At 52.0% G+C, this 22880-nt stretch overlaps 1 protein-coding gene across 4 annotated transcripts in view; it reads left to right on the top strand.

Moving 5' to 3' along the window:
* The window catches only part of GPR45 (G protein-coupled receptor 45), a 96795-nt gene extending 76074 nt beyond the window's left edge, over positions 1-20721 (top strand). For 3 of the 4 annotated variants that reach the window (XM_082426387.1, XM_082426388.1, XM_082426389.1), the window contains one exon: positions 17165-20721. In XM_082426387.1, coding sequence (XP_082282513.1) covers positions 17236-18513 — 1278 coding nt within the window. In that variant the 5' untranslated portion in view covers positions 17165-17235 and the 3' untranslated portion in view covers positions 18514-20721. Of the gene's footprint in view, positions 1-15023; positions 16061-17164 lie in introns of those variants that run through there. The other variant, XM_082426390.1, reaches the window with a different exon arrangement.
* Positions 20722-22880: the final 2159 nt, after the last annotated feature.

Genomic DNA, 22880 nt, shown 5'->3' with positions numbered 1-22880 from the left:
ATTACATTATTGTTAGTATTATTATCATTTCTACTAATGCTATCTATAAAAGGTTCCTGCCATTGATGTGGAAAATTAAGAGCTTACTGTTATGCATTTTAATCTAAAAAAGTGAAGGGGGCCCCTCGTTTTCCTTACTTCCACACACTTCTTATAGAAACTCCCTGAAAATCTGATCTCCAGACTTTCCCTGAGGAATACAAACCACGTTTCTTGCAAAGCCCATTGGCTGTTTTGTGCATGTCTCATATTGAACGTCTGGCGATGCAAGGCCTCCCTCGTGTGGCTTCTATCAGTGTTTCTCCCCAACGCTTCGGTTACAGTGACTCTGAACAGGGTGAGGGGTACTGGATTCCCCAGGTCCAGCCGGCCCCCTTCCTGCTTGCAGCTCGTCAGGAAGTGGGGAGTGCCGGCCGGGGTGCTGCAGGAGCGTTCACATCCGATAGCGGGACTCGGAGGCTGACGGGGGATAAGAAGGCAGTAGTCACTCCCTCCTTTAATCGGTTCCCCGCACTGACATGGTCACAGAGGAAAACACTTTATTGCCGGGGGATGTGTTTGGACATAGAAGCTCACAGTATACGTAAAGGAAAAAGATAATGAAACCGATGCGGAAAGTGCATCCTTTGCTCCGTGGTTTGAACAGGGCCTCTTACTCCCTGATCCTGGGCTCCCCTGGTACCGCTGATGCTCTGGCCCCTGGTCAGGCCCCGGTTAGAGAGGCTGCCTGGTCCCAGCTCCCCACCCCACCCCAGGCTCCGCGCGGTGGGGTCTCCTGGGGGCTGGAGGACCCCCAGTTTTAGAGACCCCACTTCCCTCCCTCGTCACCCTGAGGGCGTCTTCCCAGCGGCCTCCTGGCCTCGGCTCCTGCATCCAGAACCTACCCGCAGAGCTGGCCTCAAAGTTCTGTCTGTGTTCATCCTTCCAACAAGCTTAGGTGTGGGTGTGAATGCCCTTCTGTGTAGGTAAGTGACTGTGACTCGGGAAGATTCAGTGCCCCGAGCGGGGCAACCCAGGCAGCCAGGGTTGGGCAAGGCTCGGACCCCAAGCCCTGGGTCTCCCCACCCCCTCCTCTTCCTTCTCTCTGGCCTTGGGGTCCAGAACCCTGAATGCCTCCTCCTTTGGCCCAGCATTATTTATTTCAGACAGGACTGAAAGGAATGAGTGTGAATTAATGAAGTCATGTGGTGTGAATAACTGACATTTATTCTGTCAGTGTGAATAACTGACGTTTATGGAAGTCAAGGCTGAAATGCAGGATGTGATGTGGAGGCGGTTTTGTTAGGTTTACTTTGGGTCCCAGAGAATCTTCCTTAACCCTCTAGCATCACCCGTAGGACGCTGTGCAGCTGAACTTGCCCGTCCCCTGCGGAGCGGCAGTCCCGCTACAGAGGTCAGGGAAATGTCACCTCCGAATTCCAGGCGATGGTGCTGCCTTGCTTGTTTCCGTCTGTCCACGAGGTCTTGCGCAGAAGAGGGACGCAAGCAACCCTTGACGCATGAGCCTTGAGTTAATGAATGGGCTCATTCAACTCATGGTCATTGAGTACCTGCTCTATTGTGCCAGGGACACAGAGGGGAAAAGACAGATGTAATTCCTGCCCCAGTGGAGCCAAGAGCAGGAAAGCAGACACAAACCACTACACTGCACTACACTGTGACGTGGGCTACAGTGGGGAAGGGCAGGACGACAGGGAGGCATGGGGCAGGTGACCTATCCCTGCCTAGGTGTCAAGGAAGGCTTCCATGAGGGACAGACATTTCAGCTGAGATCTGAAGAGCGAGAACTAGACATAACAAGGCCAGGGCAGTGCAAGCAAAGTACTTCCGGGGAAGAGAACAGCATGTGCAAAGGGCCGGAAGTAGCAGGCAGATGGGTATGTGAGATCCTGCAGGTGACCAGAGAAGGTCGCAGGGGGGAAGGAGGAGGGGCCTGGACAGTCGGGCCAGGGCCAGCTCACCAAAGGTCTTGTCCACTAGCGTTTTTCTTTTTTTTTTTTTAATGAATTTATTTATTTATTTATTTATTTTTGGCTGCGTTGGGTCTTCGTTGCTGCACGCGGGCTTTCTCTAGTTGCGGCAGGCAGGCGCTACTCTTCGTTGCGGTGCGCAGGCTTCTCATTGCGGTGGCTTCTCTTGTTGCAGAGCATGGGCTCTAGGCACGTGGGCTTCAGTAGTTGCAGCACATGGGCTCAGTAGCTGTGGCACGCAGGCTCAGTAGTTGTGGCTCGCAGGCTCTAGAGCACAGACTCAGCAGTTGTGGTGCATGGGCTTAGTTGCTCCACGGTCTGTGGGATTTTCCCGGGCCAGGGCTCGAACCCGTGTCCCCTGCGTTGGCAGGCAGATTCTTCACCACTGCGCCACCAGGGAAGTCCCCACTAGCGTTTTCCAAACCAGTCTTCAACTACAACCCACAGTGAGAAATGCATGTAACGTCATAGCTCAGGACACACATGTCAGTATGACCCAACAGTCACCAGCAATACTCCCCTTACCCTGCATGAAGAGCTCCATTTCCACCTTATTCTAATTTTGTCAGTCCTGGTTATGACCCCCAAGCTGATTTCACAACCTTCACAGGGTGAGTCTCCACACACCCTTGTAAGTCCGGGCAGGGAGACTGGACTTCATCCCAAGGTCGGTAGGAAGCGGTTGATGGGCTTTAAGCCAAGAGCAACCTGGTCTGGTTTCCTTCGTGGGGAGATACTCCAGTGGCAGCAGAGGGAGGGCTGTGGTGGGCAGGGGAGGGGTACCCTGGGGCCGGTAGGTGGCTGTGACCTGGTTGAGAGATGGCAGCACCCAAACTGGAGCAGTGGCAGTGTGGACAGAGAAAAGTGGGTTGAGTTCTGAGGTTCTTAAGAGAGTAGATGATTGTTTGGAGGCACGGAATGAGGGGCAGGGAGGGGTCAAGTTTGACTCCAGATTCTGCTTCGGTAACTGGAGGGCTAGGGGGGTTGGTTTTGGGGATGCGGGGTGATGGGGGAGGGCCCCACTGGGGGTGAAGACGCTGAGTTCCGATTCAGGTACGCTGGGTGTGAAATAGCCAAGAGCTGATCTTCCGTGGACCCTGGGAGTCAAGAAAGGGAGCCGGATCTGGCTTGCGGAACTGGGTCTGAGCAGTGTCTTGGGGGTGTTTGGAATCTTGGAAGAGAAGTGATCTCTTAGGGAGAGTGTGGGGAAACAGCAAGGACAGACCCTGGGACGCCCACAGTTCCTGCTCGAGCACCATCTTTGTCCCCAAGTAAGAATCAAGTCATCATCTTCCAGACACTCCAGACCTCTGGGTAATATTACCCGAGGAGCTTAACACAGAACAGGCCTGTATGTTCGAGTGGATCGTTAAGCATTATCCCAAGAAACCTGAACCGAGCCTCCCTTATGGCAAACGAACCTCTTCTCCTGGCTAACTGTGGGGCAAGCCCACGTGGACACCACTGACCTGTGGGCCCAGTTGCCCTGTGGCTTGGCTGTGCGTTTCAAATGTTTTCCAGCTTGGCTGTTTTTGAACTAAATGTGTTCCTCGTGCTGGGGAAGATGTGTTTGATGTTATTAAAATCCTGAACAATAAAAAGATGTTGGGAATTATTAGAAGTTGTAGCAGCTGGAATGGAAATATTCTGGCCCTGGGTTTAAATTAGTAAGTTGCCTTTCTTGATAAGGAGTCGTATTAAATTCCAGCCCTTTGATTTAGCAAAGGATTTGCCTGCCATCTAGGAAATGGCCTGAAATAGTGGGTTCTGCCTGTTCCCTCTCCCCGCCTCCGTCTCACTGTCTGTTTTCCACCCTTGCCCATCACATCCATGAATCTTGAGTTCAAAACCGAAATGGTGTAAAATTGAGGCATACGTATAAAATGCTACTCATTTAAAAAAATTTTTATATTGGAGTATAGTTGATTTACAATGTTGTGTTAGTTTCAGGTGTACAGCAAAGTGAATCAGTTATATACTCATTTTTTAAAAATTGACCTTTTTATGAAAAAAAATAAGTTATGTTAACTGCAGAAAGCTTAGAACGTATAGGTGCGCGATGGAAGAAAAGTCAAAGCATTCATTCGCTCGATGAATGTTGAGGAGCAGCCCCTAAGTTCCAGAAGCTGCCGTAAGTGCTGGAGATAAACGAGGACGAGCGAGGGCAGGGTCCTGCATGTCAGGGACAAGGGCCAGGAGGAGGGTGCAGGCTGAGCTCTCCGTGGGACGGTTGTCATCACCAGTGAGCAGGGAAGGACACACTGAGATGGGCTTTTGAAGAAGCACTTGCAGGAGGTGGGGAAGGAGGGGGAGAACATTCCAGACAGAGGACACCAAGTAGGCACAGCAGGGAAACCAGTGTGAGGGGCAGGGGCGGGAGCAGGGGAGACTGTGGGTGTCACAGAGGGAGGTTAGGGCTGGGAGACCACCACAGTGGGCTCCCCATGAACAAGTTCGGCTTTCATGCCCATTTCCAAGTGAGTTTGGAGCCAGTGGAGATGCACAAGAATGACTTGCTCTGACTCCCTTTTCCCCAGGAATCCTGGCTGCTGCGCTGGGGTGGGAGGGCCTGCAGGGGGAGGGGGGGCTGCAGGGGGAGGGGTGGAGGCAGGGAAGTTGCCAGAGAGACCAATGCAAACATGCGCTTACTTCCCATGCTCGTTTTTAACGCGTGCATTTATTAGCGAGGGTTCAAACTCTACAAACTATGCTCTAACCTTCATTTCCCCCTTGCTATCCCGTGAACATCTTTCCGCGCTGCTGAGCACCGGCCTGCAGGGTTACTTTTGCTGCGGGACACAATTCTGTTGTAGGACGTCGTAGGCAAAGCAGAAGCCTGTGCCCAGTGCGCACCGGGTCGCATGCACGGTGCTGCTCCTGCCAGAGCACGTGAGGGAGGGAATCTCATTTGCCCATTCTGCAGATGAGGAAACTGAGGCCAAGAGGCTCACCAAGAGCAGAGTCAACATTTAACCCAGAGCTGCGACTACAGGCCCTGCGTCTCCTGACTGCCTTCCTGTCACTGAACTTACACTCGGTCTCCCTCTTAGAAACAACACTGCCCTAAGCATTCGTGTGGCCAAATCTTTGTGACCATCAATAATTGTTTCCCTAGAACCAATTCCTGGAGGTGGAATTTCTAGGTCAATTCTTTTAATGTGACAATTAAACTGTAACGCGTCGTAAATGAAACAAGTCTGAACAAGTCATTCCAGATGCTCGGAGGGACCGTGGATAGTATTGAACACAATGCAGGACAGTTGATCTGGAAGCGGTAACGATCTTGGGTCTGACGGGGCTTCGGGGAGTGTAGCTTCCTCTTGACAATGTTTCTCCAGAACAGGAATTCGACCGAGCACGAGCGGCCATTTCTCCATCCAGCCCCTCGCTCCCCTGTGCCCTGCGGGGCCGTCCACACCGGATCCGCCTCCTGGAGGGCCAGGCAGGTGTTTCCCGAGTAGCTCTGCTGCATGATGCCTCTGAACTTGCCCTCTGCCCTGATGAAGGCCCGTCCCTCCGCTCGCCTAGTGACTTGCAAGATGCTGTTTAATCTTTGCTGCCACCCTGTGGGGTTGGTGAAGAAGAAGGAGAAGGAGAAGGAGAAGAAAAGAAGAAAAGAGGAGGAGGAGGAGGAGGAGGAAGAAGAGGAAGAAGAAGAGGAAGAAGAAGAAAGAAGAAGAAGAAGAATTGCAAACGGTCCTCAAGTTCCAAGGCTGGGAAGCAGAGGCAGGACGGTGGTTTGGATCTGGAGCTCCCTGACCAGCCCAGCGCCACGGCCTGCTGTGCTTCACTGGTCCATCGTGACTCTAGGTTGGGCAGGGGTTTGCTGCAGGTATAGGGGTGAAGGAGTTAAGCTTGCCCTGCTCGCTGCCCAACTGATGCTTGTTCACTCGGAGTCACGAATATCCACATGGGCCCGGGCTGAAGGACTAAAATGATTCCAATGCTATTTCATCTTTATCACAAATTTCAATACCACTTCCCTCCTCCTGCTGGGGACCCAGGGGAAAATGTCAGGGCGGGGCTGCCAGATTAACAGCCCTCCATACAACTGTCAAGTCCTTGGGCGGTATTAGGAACTCTTTTTTGGAAATTTAAAACACTATTAAAATCCGGAGTTCCCTGGTGGTCCAGTGGTTAGGACTCCATGCTTTTACAGCCAAGGTCACAGGTTCCATCCCTGGTCGGGGAACTAAGATCCCGCAAGCTGTGCAGTGCAGCTAAAAAACAAAAACAAAAACAAAGGCACTATTAAAAATGCAACCAGGGCTTCCCTGGTGGTGCAGTGGTTGAGAATCTGCCTGACAATGCAGGGGACACGGGTTCGAGCCCTGGTCCGGGAAGATCCCACATGCTGCGGAGCAACTGGGCCCGTGAGCCACAACTACTGAGCCTGCGCGTCTGGAGCCTGTGCTCCGCAACAAGAGAGGCCATGATAGTGAGAGGCCCGCGCACCGCGATGAAGAGTGGCCCCCGCTCGCCGCAACTAGAGAAAGCCCTCACACAGAAACGAAGACCCAACACAGCCAAAAATAAATAAATAATTCCTATTTGAATTTCTAAAAAAAAAAAAAAATGCAACCAGTTGCCTGCAAACAGACACAAGGGGTCTTTTTGGGGGCCATGGAAACGTTCTGAAGGTGGATTGTGGTGACAGTTGCCCAACAGTATAAATTGTATAAAATTCATTGAATTGTAAACTTACGATGGGCAGGTTTTGTCATATGTAAATTGTGTTTCAATAAAGCTGTTAAAAACATTAAAATATCATCAAAAATCATTTTAATCGAATACATCAGCTGTGTCTGTTTTCTTTACTACAAATGAAAAAGCATATTTTGATCAGAGTCAGGGTTTTCGTTTTTCAGAATAGGGGTATTAAAATGTTAGAAAAATTGCAAAGGTACCAAAAAAGAGTTTAAAAATAGTTTTTGAGAAAGCCAAGTTAAAGCGGAGGGATGGGCACCTGCAGATGTGATTTTGGAGGAGGGAAAAGGTTTTGCAAAGCAGCAAGGCTGCAAGGCTGAGAAGTCTGAGGGGCCGGCACCCGGGGTTCCTCGAATTTAAAGGAGGTGCAGCTGTGCTGGGAGCCCCGGGGTGGGCTGTCTTGGAGCCCCAGACAGGCTGCTTGGGACGTCACATGTTCTACCTGGAGAAACTTGACCTTGGCAGGTCTTATTTTTTAGCATCTTGAAAAAGTGCTAAGTGTCTCAGATTTCATTAAAACATCAACTATTTTTAAACAAGCACCGTAGGCTTTGTGCCTCTAGCAAAATCTTCATACATGATTCCGGGACTTTAAAAACTCCACCTTAGACGCAACACCTCTAAACTAGTTCAGAAAGGGGGAAAAGTTGCCTTTTAACAGTGACATGCACAAATACAATTTTCAAGGATTCACTTGGAAACTAAGGTCCCTAACGTGAGCCATATGCTTCGGCCTCCTCTAAAGAAAGAGGGGAACATAAAGATGCAAAAAACAGGTATTTGGTGAAGGTTGGGTGGGTTCTTTGGACTTTTCAGAAGGACTTATATTACCAACTATTCTTTCTTGTAACCAGAGCAAGTGTGGGCAGTCAGTGTATCCGAGTCGGCATCTGAGTCTGTAGAAAGGAATTTGTCCACACGATGAAACCCACCTGCACCCTGAGTGGGTACCACTGACCAGGCCCCCAGGACAGAGGAAGCCTCAGGGCCTGAGAGGAGGCGACAAGTGACCGGAGCCCCTCTGCCCACTTGTGTCACCTCAAGCAAATCACTTCATGTATTGATTGTTTCCTCATCCGTAAATGGGAATATGAACGTATCATCGGGTGGCTGTGAGAAGGAAATAAAGAGCACATTCTGGGAACATTTTGAATATTTTAAAGTTTTATCCAGATACTAGGTGTTATTACTGTTTCTTTGGTCAGAACAAAAATTCAGCGTGTCTTAGCCCCTGTCTACTCATAGAATCCTGAAAGCTAGTTCCGTAGGATGGGCTGCGGGCATGTCGAGGCTTTAACCCTCTCAGGCCCCGAGCCTGGTCACTCCACGGGGCCATATGGATGTTTTCTGTACGTATCATGGGGGTGGCACCACGTATTCAACAGGCTGGACAGCGGCCGAATCCCGGGGCTACCCTGCGTCTCCCGCCAATGTAGCGTTGAATCCTACATTCTCTCCAGCCAGCAGAGTTTAACTTTGGGGGGACAAGGAGAACTCACCCACATCACTCCAGAAGCACCTGTGAGAGCTCACCTGTGCAGGTCATATGAGCCCGAGGGCAGCCGGGGTCCTGGGGCCTGTCCACGGCTGCCGTGCTCCCACCGCACTCTGGCCCTCGCTGGTCCTATGGAGCCTCTGAGCCACTTTTCTTCCTTCTTCTGTTTCTGTCGCTCTTGCCCCGAAATACTAACTTGTTGCAAATATAAAAGACTGCCATGAACTCTCACTTACATCTTACAGGAGTGGCACAGTCCAGGGTTAAACCAGTCCTCCTGGGTCCCAAGGCAGGTGTGTCTTTTTACGAATTTCTAGGTCAAGAACTTCTGTCTGTAAAACCGAGTCAATGGCAGGGTTCCAGCGGGTAGGCTGTGTCAGTAGCTCCCACAACTGAGAACTTCAAATCTCCTGGGGCGCTGGTTAAAACACAGCTTCCTGGGCCCCATCCCCAGGGTTCTGACTCAGTAGGTCTGGGTGGCCCTGATAATCTGCATTTTTAACAAGTTCCTATGTGATGCTGACGCAGGTTCAGAGAACCACCGAGCTAGGACCGAGCCCAGCCGGCAGTAACGCGCCCACAATACATTTCAGGTGTAGCTAAAAATAGTAAAGATGTGCTTCCTTAAAAGACTCCCCAATTCTGTTCTATTTGAAAAACTTCCCCCCAGGAGTCTTGCCTGACTTGAGAAATCAAACAATCTGGTCTCTCTCAGCTCACTTTTCTTAAAAGTTGAGACAAGTAGCCCAACACCTGTTTCTAAGCACAGCTATTGATGAATTACTTTTGGCGGCTCTTGCATATTGTTTCATTGCCAATAAAGTTATTGAAATTGGAATATGCCATCTGTTTGAGAGTCTGTATCAGAAAGGCAGGTGACGTGGCTGCAGGTAAGGACAGAGTCAAGCTGTTTCCACAGCAAACTTCTCCATCTGCCCACACCGACTTCCTTCCCTAGGTTGGGTGTTTGTGAACCACTGTGTTTTTCCGTAGTAAGAATTAAAAGTCCAATGTCTCAGACGCCAATTGGTTACCTGAAGCAATAACCACAACTTCAGAGAAAGAGTCCACCAAGTTTCCCACCAGAAGAGATGGCAAATTCTCTTGGAGATTAAGTACATATTTCTAAGTCTGTGAAGTAAAATGTAGATGTGCCTGTGTGTAGTGAGGACTTGACTTTAGTATTTCTGGAAAATAGTTCCCTAAGAAGGGCTTGGTCCCCGACCCAGTGCTTTGAGGGTTTGTTCTTCGAAGTGGGCGGTGGTCCCACCCCAGGGACACTCTCCAGGCACCCAGGGCACAGCCCCAGGAAGGCCAGCGCCGGCCTTTGCTCAGAGGACACAGAGATGCACAGGGGAGCCGCGAGGAGACAGCAGGTGGGGTCTGAAGATGGGGGAACAGCTGCTGTTGCCATCGTGTGGGGAGGGGCCGTCATTTCCCTGAACGCACAACAGTGACGCGGGCTTTCTGGGCTGCGCCGACCTCAAACGTGTGAACTACAAGTGCACCTGCCACGTCAGTAAACAAAGGATGTTTGTTTACTGAACCATCACATTACAGCTGCCCCAGTGGTGAGCCCTGAGGAGACTCAGGATGAGAGAGCACAGGATACTGGCCCCAGATGGCTGAGGTGCAGATCAAAGGAATGATTTCAGTGAGTCAAGACTCTTGCATCTTCCCATACAGAGAAAAGCGCTAAATTCCTTCACTTGAGATGTCCGGTTTTCTTTAATTAACAGTAACCCTCTGATGTTCCAACTACTTGGTCTGTGTCACAAAAACTCCCATATATCCTGGCCGCCCCCCCCCCGTCCCCTTGCCTCTTCGGAGCCGTCCCTCGGAGTGATCTGAGATGCTGTGTCCCGGCCTTAAGTCCTCAGTTTTGTCCACCAAATAAAACATAACTCTCGACGTTTAAGTTGTGCATTGTTTTTTTCAGACAACACAGGTGATGACACACCCTGCTGCCTCCATGTGGACCTGCCTTCAGGCCATTCTGTTTTAGGGGCAACAGGGAAAGAGATAAGCGCCTCCACTGAGAACCCATGCTGGTGCTTAGCCTGCCAGTTGCCAGGAAGTCTTCCCCTGGCTCAGCTCTGCCCTCTGCCCGGCCCTGCTGCCCTCCCAGCAACCCTCCGCCCCGTCCACGGGCTTCTGCCTGCACACTGCGTTCCGTCCCCCTCTGGGTTCTAGCGAGCTCCATCTCAGGTTACAGCCTGGATGGTCTCTTCATGTCGGACTTTGAAAATGGAAAAGGAAGAAAAACATTTCAGACTTTGTCCCTTCAGAGCTGCATGTTACCAGCTAAGAGGAGATCTGTCACCTGAAGCTACACGTTTGCAATACAGTCAGTGACATCCTATCAGGGACTGATCGCTGGCTGCAGGACCATCGTTACTAGGACGGTCAAATCCTTGGAGCAGCTCGGAGAGGTTCTAGAACCCCTAGCCCTCCGTGCACCCACTCCCCGCCGGCCCTGTCCCCTAGGAACCTCTCCTGGGCTGGCGTTCCTCTCCTTGTCTATCAGGACACTCCTCTGCCTCTCAGCCTGCTCTCCTCTCTCCAAGAAAACCCAGCAGAATCTCCGGGTTTTACATTGGAAACAAAAGCCAGGACAGGGGCTTCCCTGGTGGCGCAGTGGTTAAGAATCCGCCTGCCATGCAGGGGACACGGGTTTGAGCCCTGGTCCAGGAAGATCCCACATGCCACGGAGCAACTAAGTCTGTGCGCCACAACTACTGAGCCTGTGCTCTAGAGCCTGTGAGCCACAGCTACTGAGCCCGCGAGCCACAACTACTGAAGCCCACGCACCACAACTACTGAAGCCTGCGCACCTAGAGCCCATGTTCCGCAAGAAGAGTAGCCCCTGCTCGCCACAACTAGAGAAAGCCTGTGCACAGCAACAAAGACCCAACGCAGCCGAAAATAATAAATAAATAAAATAATTAAAATAATTAAAAAAAAAAAAGCCACGAAAGGAGGTGTTTGGTGACAAGGACGTGCAGAGCTGCTCCCACTTCAATGGAAGGAAATGGGAAAAACATATCTCAAAAGCTTGGCCAAATGGGGCTCTGTTATACTAATTTTTCTACTTTTCTATAGGCTTGCAATATACCGTCATAAAAAGTTTTAAAAGCTAGAAAAGAGAGAGACGGACAGACACACACACAGAGATAGACAGAGAGGAGAAGGGGATGGGAGGGGAGGGAGACAGAGAGAGAAGGAGGGAGGGAGGGAGGGAGAGAAGGAGGGAGGGAGGGAGGAAGGAAGGAAGGAGGGAGGGAGGGAGGGAGGGAAGGGAGGGAAGGAGGCAGGCAGGCAGGGCAGGTCCCAGGCCCTCCCAGCATCCTGCAGCGGCCCCTGGCCCAGGTAACCCCACAGGGTACCACCGGGTGGTCCCCCGCAGAGCTGTCATATTTACGGAGCAGAGAAAGACACCTTCCCTCACCCTCACAGATGACCACCCTCCACCGTCACCTCCTGGAAGGTGTGCGCTCACCTAAGGGCTCTCTGCATCTCATCTTGGCTGGTCCGGTGGAGGCATTGTTTGTCTTTTCTCTGTGCTCGTCAGCATCACGGACAAGAAACTGCGTTCACTCTCGCTCTGGTCCTACCAACGTCGGGCCCCTCTTTCGGAGCCTCAGCACCGGAGACCAGCCTCGGGCCTTGGCTCTACCTGGCACTACTTTTGCGAAGGTGAGCTGCTCGTGGATGCATCTGAGCGCACACGTGGATGGCGGGCAGGGCCAGCTCTCCGCGCAGAGCAGCGGCAGGGCCGCAGGAGTGGCAGAAGGGGCGTTAGACAATGCCGTGGTCAGTTCAGTGTACAGATGGCAGTGTTTCCTCCCTTTGCACGGCCGAAAGCTCCCTCCATTCTTTGTGCAGACACGGTCCATTGAGCACAGGGTCAGCGGACCCCTGCTGACACCACAGCACAGGCCGGTCTCTTCCCCTTAGCTCATAAATTAAAGCTCAGTTCAAGATGCTTATTTATCTTCAACACCTGTACGACCGCCCAGCTCCAAGGTGGGATTGATGGCATGGGAACTACAGTAAGTACCTTGAAATGGTTCCGTTCCCAACTCGCTTCTTCCTTGGCTTATAATTCCCATCACAATCCCACCCCTCCGAGTGAAAACCGCCAGAGAGGCGGTAGTGCTGGGTCAGACTAAAGAAGGTACCGGAACATTTCCTGTTCGCCTGTTACCTCTCACTTCGATCTTTAGTATGCCCGAGCGCTTGGTAAGAAAAGTGCTGTTGATTTGGGTATTAGCAACAGGACCGTGACCAAAACGCTAAATTAAAATATCAGAGACAAGTTGTTGCCCAGAAGCCCAAACAATTTTAATCTGATTCAACCTCAAGACACACATTAAAAAAAAAAATTCCTTGCACCATCTGTTCTTTTGGTTAAGCATGAAATCACCCCCTGTAATTATGTTGTAGGGAAGTTCCGCTCTTACAGCGCAGAGAAGGGAGCAGGTGAAGGGTTCCGCCAGGAGTGACAGACACATGGACACACAAGGGTGTGTCTTTTACTCAGTGACCCCTTATTCTGTGCTCCAAGAAGGACTTAATCCATGAGGGCTTCATGCACGCCTGTCATGGTTCTTGCTCTGTAATCCAAGAGACAGAAATCCATAAACTTGAAACAATGAGGGATGTGGATTAATGTATTAACTACTAGTTGATTATTTACTAATGCCCTTCTTTGTACCAGGTCTTGCAAATGTTTTTACAACCCTGGGGGTAGATGTGTAGTTATCTCCATTTCACAGATTGGAAAACTGAGGCACAGAAGTATTGTATCGTGCTAACACAAGCATTTGTCGTCTGCAGAGAGATACTTCTCACTTATAAAATAACACACCAGATCTCTGATTATACAGCTCAGCCTCCACGAGTCTGGATGACTATTCCCACCACAGAGATGAACTCGTTCCGGGCATGCTCGGCCAAGGCAGGGTCTACACCTGGAGCACCGGGGGCTGGGTGGACCTGAGCTAATGTCACCAAGACGTTGCCACCCGCAGAGCCTTTAGACTAAGTGGTCTGAGGCCTCCTAGATTCCTACATCACCCCAGCCCTTCAACTTGAGATCTCTATGATAAGGACGACTCTAAGAAACTTGGAAAAAGAGATGCTTCTTGCCAGCACAGAGGAAGAAGTAGGCATGAGTAAGTGGAAAGCAGGAGGGCTTCCAAAAAAAGAGAAGCATCAGCTGAGGTGTCTTTGGAAGCTTCTATAGGTCTGATACTCACCCGGCTCACACCGTTTGTCTCTGGCAGGAGGTGGAGGAAAGAAGAAACCATTCCAGTCTCCTTCGAATGCTTTCGTTCCCGGACCACCACCTGCGGCAGGAATCTCCACTCGGTCACGCATGTTCTTTTGGCTCCTGGTGGGCACTGCCTGCACCAGCCCAAGCTGGTCACTGCCCGCGTGATCCCTCCCCGTGGCTAGTGGGACTTTCCCGGGGGCCTGGTGTGGCCCGAAGCTGCTTGCCCAGCCTCCTGGTTCCATGGCCACTCTAGTCACCTACCTTCTCTACTGCAACATTCTTTTTATTGAAATTATGAAACATTTATTTCTCAAAGGAAATAACGATTGGGCCTGTAAAAAGAAAATTTAGTCAAACTGTTAGTTCATTGGATTCTTACATTTTTAAAATTGTATTATACCTTTAGGTAATTTTTAAACAAAGTATATACCAAATGATATATTTGTTAATAATTCTAAAGCTTCTTCCATTGTATATATACACCACAATTTCTTTATCCATTCATCCACCAATGGGCAGTTGGCTTGTTTCCATGTCTTGGCTATTGTGAATAATGCCCCGCATGGTGAGTGCAATTCACAAGACTGTATTATACACTTGAAACTTGTTAAGAAGGTAAATCTTAAATGTCACCACCACATACACACCAAAAGAAAGATAATTACATGAGGGCATGGAGCTGTTAGCTAAGTTTATTGTGGTCATCATTTCTCAATATTACACGTGTATCAAATCATCACATTGTACACCTTAGACTTACATATGTTATATGTCAACAGTATCTCAATAAAGCTCAGGTACGAAAAGAAAACAAATGAGCAGCTAGCTCGGTGCACTGCTTGCCGTGCTTCCAGCACTGTGGGCCCGTCCCCTCCTGTGCTTCCCCTAATAACCCTCCCCGGGGGGCACTGTTGTTATCCCCACTTTACAGATGAAGAAACAAAGACTTAGAGAAATTAAGAAATAAAATCATCCATTGGTAGGATCCGTCTGAATCCTGGGCTGGGTTCTTACACCCTATTATATACTTAGCACTTCTTTCTTTTTTTAAATTTATTTATTTTTGGCTGTGTTGAGTCTTCGTTGCTGCGCGCAGGCTTTCTCTAATTGTGGTGCACGGGCTTCTCATTGTGGCAGCTTCTCTTGTTGTGGAGCACGGGCTCTAGGCGCACGGGCTTCAGTAGTTGTGGTACGTGGGCTCAGTAGTTGTGGCTCACAGGCTCTAGAGCGCAGGCTCAGTAGTTGTGGTGCACGGGCTTAGTTGCTCCGTGGCATGTGGGATCTTCCCGGACCAGGGCTCGAACCCGTGTCCCCTGCATTGGCAGGCGGATTCTTAACCACTGCGCCACCAGGGAAGCCCCAGCACTTCTTAAAGATGAGTCATGAGGTTGGTATAATCCTTACAAATTATGTGAAATACTTATTTAACATCTTCACTGGAAAAACAGAGACCCACTCAAACCACTTTTTTAAAAGGGGTGGTCCAACCTATGTGAAGTCAAGTGATAGATATTTATCTCTCCTCCTTTAGGCAAAGAGTAGAAGACTGCAGTGAATGTACTGACCGTGCACTTGACGGTCATGAAGGTTTATGGTCCCAGAGGGCAGCCCTCCTCTTCCCAGCACGGGAAGCCCTCAGCCTGGGGCTGGCTCCGCGCCCGTGCACCCTGATGCAAGGCCCGCCCGCACTGGACCACCCCCGGGGCACACCACACAGTGAGAGGGTGGGCGGGAGACTGCCCCCAGTGGCCCCCCTGCCCTGGGGATGCGGCAGAATCAGGACTCAGGATCACTAGCGTGAGGAGGACCAGCAGTCTTAAAGAGAAACTGAGGCCCTGACTCCAGAGGAGCCAGAAAAAGTTCAGAAAAAAAGAGAACTTAAAATACCACCTCTAGGAACCTGGAGAGTTTTGAGAGTACATCCCTCAACTCGTGAAGAGCTGCACAAAAGACACAGAAGACAGGAACACTCTGAGATTTAAAAACATGACTGCCAGAGTCAGAAATTAAATAGGACTAAACACAAAGTTAAAAACCCCTTCAGAGCACAGTGTAAAAAAGAGTCCAAAGCAGACAAATTAAAAACACACACACACACACAAGGGAACACAACATTGTAAATCAACTATATTTCAATGAAAAATTTTTTTAAAAATAAGGGAAAAGAAAAGAAAAATTAAGGCCCAGTCAGTGATGTCCAGCATCTACCTGTTAAGTATTCTCCACAAAGATCAAAAGGGAGAAAACTAGCAAAGACGTGAAAAAAGAAACTTTCCCAGAGTTGAGGGGCACGTGGCTTTGGATTTGAAAGGCCCTCTGAGTACCCAGCACGGCAAACAAGAAAAGACTCCTATCTAGACACTGCCTTGTAAACATTTTTCAGAAAGAAAATATCCAGCCTTCAAGAGGCAATAACTTGTCACCTGTGAAGGAACAGAATCAAATCCACTTCCAAGCTAACCCCAGCAATGCTGAATGCCAGAAGGAGCGATGTCTCCCAGTCTCTGCAAGGACATTCTTTCCGCCTCAAGTGGACAGCCTGCCAAGTCATCGCTCAGTGGGAAGCTTTGGAATTTGTATGTTACAGACGAGGAGGTCACACCAGCAGAGGTTAAGCAGCCTTCCGGAGGCGCCCAGTGATGGGAAAGTGGTGGATTTCACCTGCTCAGCAAGCTGACTTTGGACTGAGCTACAGAACCCCATCCTTGCCACACCCATGAAAGAAACACGAAATGAAAGATAACAGCATCCTTTTTTTTTTTTTTTTTTAATTTTTGGCTGTGTTCGATCTTCGTTGTGGTGCACGGGCTTCTCATTGCGGTGGCTTCTCTTGCTGCGGAGCACGGGCTCTAGGCGTGTGGGCTTCAGTAGACATGGCACACGGGCTCAGTAGTTGTGGCTCATGGGCTCTAGAATGCAGGCTTCAATAGATGTGGCACACGGGCTCAGTAGTTGTGGCTCCCGGGCTCTAGAGCGCAGGCTCGGTAGTCGTGGCGCACGGGCTTACTTGCTCCGCGGCATGTAGTCTTCCTGGACCAGGGATTGAACCCGTGTCGCCTGCATTGGCAGGCGGATTCTTAACCACTGTCCATCAGGGAAGCCCCAATAGCACCCTTTAAAAGGGTTTATCTGGGGGGAGAGTGTCCTCCTTTCCATCAGCGTTTCCAAAAGTAACATTCTAGCAGTCTAGCAGCACTGCAGTTATCCAAAGTGTTACCACTAGGGGAAATTGGGGGAAGGGTACCTGGGATCTTGCTGGATTATTTCTTACAACTGCACGTGACTCCACACTTAAATAGCAGCGGCATCAACTACCGTTTATTTACTCCACAAAATTTCTGTTGAGCATCTTGTCCCTGGGGACACAGCGAACAACACAGACCAAACCCTGCCCTCATGGAGCTGGCTTTCTACGGGGGGTTGCCTTGTCCACAGCGTCACTGGATCAGGCTGTTTGTAATTCAAGTTATAAAATACATGCTGATTATGGCAATGTTGATGACAAAGTCTGGTCCCCCACAAGGTGGGTCTAATCAGGTTTCCTGGGTGATGTGACAAGGCTCGGCGTATTTGTGAAGACCAAGCCTTGTGCCACGTGGTAAGTGAGTCATCGCCACTCTGATGTTCAAAATACCTGTAAAAGGCAAAAACTGCTCTATCCAACCCGCGCTTGGAAGGTCTAACCCCGTTCTCTTTCGTGCTTCTTTGCTCCAGGCCCCTGAGAGCGTCCAAGTAGAAAGCTGAGGACACAGTCGGTTGTCACGGAGATGCGGAGGCTGTGATGGATGAATCGCGGGTCCCAGCCAGTTGCTCCCGAAGAGGGAGGCTCCTCCCAGCCCTTGCAGCGCCCTCCAGATCCAAGACAACCGGGCGGTCGCTGCAGCCCCCGAGGCGCTGAGGCCCCTTCCTCTCCCTTCTGCCCCAGCTCCAGGCTGCCCTCCACTATGGCCTGTAACCGCTCGTCCATCGAGACCTACGAACACCCGCTGCCCAACGGGAGCCACGCGGCAGACCCCGGGCCCCCCGCCCCGCCGGCGCCCCTCAGGATGTCCCTGGCGGCCCTCATGACGCTGATGATCGTGGTGGGGCTTCTCGGCAACGCCGTGGTCTGCGTCATCGTGTACCAGAGGCCGGCCATGCGCTCCGCCATCAACCTGCTGCTGGCCACGCTGGCCTTCTCGGACATCATGCTGTCCTTGTGCTGCATGCCCTTCACCGCCGTCACCCTCGTCACCGTCCGCTGGCACTTCGGGGACGCCTTCTGCCGTCTCTCAGCCGCGCTCTACTGGTTCTTCGTCCTGGAGGGCGTGGCCATCCTGCTCATCATCAGCGTGGACCGCTTCCTCATCATCGTCCAGCGCCAGGACAGGCTGAACCCCCGCAGGGCCAAGGTGATCATCGCCGCGTCCTGGGCGCTGTCCTTCTGCGTCTCGGCCCCGTCGCTGGCCGCCTGGCCGCTGGTGGAGGTGCCGGCGCGGGCCCCGCAGTGCGTGCTGGGCTACACCGAACTGCCGGCCGGCCGCGCCTACGTGCTGGCGCTGCTGGGCGCCGCCTTCTTCGCGCCCTTCGCCGTGATGCTCGGCTCCTACCTGGGCATCCTGCACACGGTGCGCAAGAACGCCGTGCGCGTGCACAACCAGTCGGACAGCCTGGACCTGCGGCGGCTGCCCCGCGCCGGCCTGCGGCGGCTCCAGCGGCAGCAGCAGGTCAGCCTGGACCTGAGCTTCAAAACCAAGGCCTTCACCACCATCCTGATCCTCTTCGTGGGCTTCTCGCTGTGCTGGCTGCCGCACTCCGTCTACAGCCTGCTGTCGGTGTTCAGCCGGAGGTTCTACTGCGGCCCCTCGTTCTACGCCACCAGCTCTTGCATCCTAGGGCTCAGCTACCTCAAGTCCGTCTTCAACCCCATCGTCTACTGCTGGCGAATCAAGAAGTTCCGCGAGGCCTGCCTGGAGCTGCTGCCCCAGACCTTCCAGATCCTCCCCAAAGTGCCTGAGCGGATCCGGAGGCGAATCCAGCCGAGCACCGTCTACGCGTGCGCCGAAAACCAGTCCGCCGTGTAGGGAGGGGGTGGCGGTGAGCCCCCTGCCCCCCGCTCGGCTTCCTGGGACTTCCGTGCAGTCAGCACCTGGGGGGGCCTCTTAAGCACAAAGGGACTCATTTGTTACCGGGTGAGCTGCGGCTCCCAGGTTGGCACGATGAATTATTTTTGTTTCTCCCTGCGGGTCTGATGAAAACTGGACGGCAGTCACGACAAAAGGGGAAACGGGTGGGTGATGAAGGAGTCGGGCCCAACGTTAGGGAGGCGAGGGGAGCAGGGAGGGAGGTTGGCTGCGGGGCAGGAGGAAGGCTCTGTCTGAAGGGCTCTCTCAAGATCTGCCTCGGAGGCAGCCGTGGTGCCATGTTCTGACGTGAGAAGCCCAAGTAGGTTCATCTCTGGGTCATCAGGCACTGTATTGGGCGCCAGCATTCTTCAGAGGCGTCTGTGTCTGTGGCGTACGTTGTGGAAACATGCCAGGTTCTTTACATCGGTCAGATGTGCATTTTGGACGATGCCAAATCGTCCGTTCTATAAACCAAAATCACGCGGGAAGCAGAGGAGCCCCCGGGCTTTTCAGCTGCCCCCGTGTGACACATGGGAGGCCTTGGTGGCTTGAAGCCCAGAGAATGTTCGGGGGCCGCTCAGCTGAAATGACAAGCCCACCCCAGCGCACATCCTCAACCCTCCCCCCTGGACCGGCCCACCCGGCCCCTCACCCTGAAGCCTGTCACCTCCCTGCCTGCCTGACAGCGCCTGCCCCTTCCCTCTCTCTCGCCTCTGGTCCCCGGGCCGCCCTTGTCCTCATTCCATTTTTCCCCGTGAGCGGGAACCACACTCCTTCTCCTGTGATCCATCTTTTCAGCAAGTACTTGTGGCGACTTGCTTTCAGCCCCGGAAGCGGTCGGGGGCTTTGTCTACATGTTCCTCTCGACGCGCTGAGGCTGCCGCATCACCCCGTCCCAGGACCTGCGGCGGGGACGCAACGACCCGCTCCCACTGACCTCTGTGTTCCTCTACCTCACTCAGGGCCGCAGGGGGCTGACCGCTGCCGTCGGGGCCACCCCCCCAGGACCTTGGTCCCCCAGCCCAGGCAGGATTGGGGTCCCAGGAGGGCAGCTGCCTAGAGGGGACCTGCTGCTTGTCTCGTACACCCAGCCTCTACTCCCAGGGCCCCCTTTACCACTGGGAGCTTCTGATGTTGGGGGTGGCTTTCCTGAGGTCAGGGAACACGGTTGAGTCCACGGAGCTCTCTTTACAGCTTCAGATCTGAAGAGAGTGGGAAATTTAAGGATAAATTTAGAAAATATGGTTCTAAGTCTAACTCCATCAGGAACTAGTCACGTGACCTTGCTCGTTTCACCCCCACTTCTCTGGGCCTCGGTTTCCCCATCTGCTAAGCGAGGAAGCGGGCCTAGAGGGTCTCCCACATCCCTGCCGAGGTCCCTGCCATGTGCATATTTTCCACTTGTAGTCACCAGATCCCCTACCTTCGTTTATCCATCCATGCAGTGAGCATTTATTAAGTGCCTACGAGATGCAAGGCACTGTAGGGGATGGTGATGAATCACGCCTGGCTGGGCCCAAAGGCAGATGTCTGATTTATCTCAGGATAACTGTAACTCAAGCACAGACGCTCCCCTTTGTGTTTTTCTTCTCATTTCCTTTCCAAGGTTGTATGAAGAGACCAGCTCCCCATTCCCATGCTTTCCTCCTGTGACAGAAGCAAAAAAGAAGGATAACATAATTCACATTAACCTAAGTCCAGACGAGGGCTTTTCCAGAAAATAATTGGCACTTTTTCTCACCAACTTCACCCTCCTTTTACACCCAGGCCCAGAACCCCCCAGACCATTGTATACCTAGAGTGAGGGAGAGAGAGGAGAGAGATAGAGATTGGTTGAAGATGGTCAATGGCATGTGACTGATTGAGGTGGGTCCCCTCACTTCTGTGTCCCGAGTGCCCCCCGCGAGGCAGAGTTGCACAGCCTCAGTGGTGTCCAAGAGCACAGCCAGACCACCACGGGGACCAGGCCTCTGGGCACCTCCCCTCTGGTGGGCATTCTTAAATGAACGTTTTTCAGGAGCCTCGTGTAAAAGAGAAATCACAAAACTGAACGAATGAAGGTACCAAAATTTACATCAAGCAGTGTTGTATGGTGTATGTTGGATAGTAATATATATGTTTCAAAGTAATAATTTTGTATATATTTTAAGTAAAGTATTACTGCTCTTTCGGTGTATAAGACTGTGTTTCTTGCCAAAATTAGCGCCAGAGCCACGACTAGTACACCAGGAATCTGGGGTCGGACACCTCCTGAGATACACCCACTTCGGGAAGTCTAGTCCAGAACCTGTAAGCCACTAGCCGAGCTGCAATGACTAAAGGGCATTACTGATGACAATGGGAGATTCAGCAGTGTGAGGGTCACAACAGGGCGCCCACATTTTTAAAAACTCCCCACCCTGTTAGATAATTCCAGCCACTTAGTTTCACCTCTGATTTTCACTCTGCCGACTTCCTGATTCTCTCCAGCCTCGCTGGGCCTTCAAGGAACTTCTTAAAATACTACATAAATAGCAAGTTCTTGTCTCCTTCCCTGATGCCTGGAGGGCGACCACTGCTTCTCTGTATTACGTTTTCATCTTCTCTCTGGCCCTGGACTTCCCCCAAACCCTGGGCGCTGAATTGTTTCTGTGGGGTCCTGGGCAGTGACTGTGGTGGTGACGGCCCGTGGGAGAGCCTCGCCTCAGAAAACGAGACACGGTAAGTCTCAGAAGTGTCACCCTAATCCTCACCACCCGGGGAAATCCACTACCTCGTCACCATGAATCTCGGCCCCCTGCTGTTGGGGTGAAATAAAGGCAAAGGTTCTCTAGGACATTCTGACAACCAACATGAAGAGCAAAGTCTAGATCAGTTCCTACTTGGCTACTCTGAGCCCCGGCGTAGTTTCCCCTGACATGATTAACAGGACACGCTTTCTCTGGGACTAAAAATCTGCCATGTGAAGTATTTCCGACGTTGCTATGCTCCCCTTGTTCACGCAGTCAGCAGCCTTGCCTCCAGCAAGTGGTTCTGTGTCCAGCTTCCTGGCCTCCTAAATGAGGGAGACACTCCCAGCCAGAGGCCCCCGAGAGGAACACATGACATAATGTATATGAGGATCTAGTCCCACGCCTGGGCTGGAGATACCGGGGCAGTAATCGCTAGAGTCGTGTTGTCAACCTGCTTACGTCCCAGCTTTGTCCGCTTGGGGCAAGGGTAAAAACGTGTTTCAGAAACTGGCTGTCCTGTCCTTTCCTTGTCTTCATGTGCTTGTAAAATTTCAGGGTCGGCTGACAAGAACACAACAGCGACTGAAGCCGGGAGCATGGACTCGGTGGCCTGAAATGACCACTTCATTCCACTCAAAACGCGCCCAGGGCTGTGAGTCAGCCCCCCTGGGCTGCTAGGGGAAGGGATGGGTGGGTAGTGCCACCTTACTCCCAGGCTGGAGAAACAGCCCGAGGTCACACCCCACTGTTCTCGGGGGTTCTAAGGGCCGCAGACAGCTGGGTGGCGGAGCCGGGAATGCAGGGATGCAGGCGGGAGGGAGGCCGGGAAGGAGGCAGTGGGACAGGGGAAATGGGCAGAGCTGCTGGAACAGACCCCCCAGCGCTAACCTTAAAAAGTAACCCCGCCCACTCTCACGGAAGTCCAGCTGTGAGGTGGGCTCCCTGCCCACCGGCTTGTTCGGGACTCAGGCCCCGCCCATCTCGGTGTGCATTGTCCCTGGGGCATCGTCCTCACCTCTGGGGTCAGTGCAGGCCGCAGCCAGGTCTGTGTCCTGGCTCCTCAGGAGGCGAGAGTGCGGAGGAGGGTGGGATAAGGCACATCCACACTCCCCTGGTCTTCCCTGGTCTTCCCTGGTCCAGAGCCCAGTCACATGATCACACCAGCTGCAAAGGAGGCTGGGAGACTGAGTCCCTAGTCAGGGGCCCACGTGTCCAGTCAAGGCGCTCTCAGCACAGAAGGAGAGGAGGAGCTGGGGGGTCTCCCAGCAGTTTCTGCCAAGACTGCACGATTTTGAAAAGTGAGCGATCTTAGCACACACAGACATTCTTAAGTCCTAAGTGCAAATTTCATAACCGAGCCTCTTCTCGATGTAAAATAAACACAATCAACCCAAGATGGTGCCTCTCTCTTTGCCTCTAGCCCCCAGCGCCTGGGGATGTGTGTCCAGACACAGAAATTGCATGTGCGTTGATGACTGGGCCGAGAAGAGAGTCGCCACATTTAACCTTTTAGGCACAAAAGGTGTTTGAAAATTTGCAGCCACAAAGAGATGACTTTTGCCATGATACAAAATTTATAATTTAAAACCACAATCAACAGCGATTGAGACCGAG

Source organism: Balaenoptera physalus, assembly GCF_965194825.1.
Source record: "Balaenoptera physalus genome assembly, chromosome: 15".
Classification (NCBI taxonomy): Eukaryota; Metazoa; Chordata; class Mammalia; order Artiodactyla; family Balaenopteridae; genus Balaenoptera; species Balaenoptera physalus.
The sequence above is the reverse complement of the archived record's forward strand: the minus strand, read 5'-3'. Positions and strand labels throughout refer to the sequence as shown.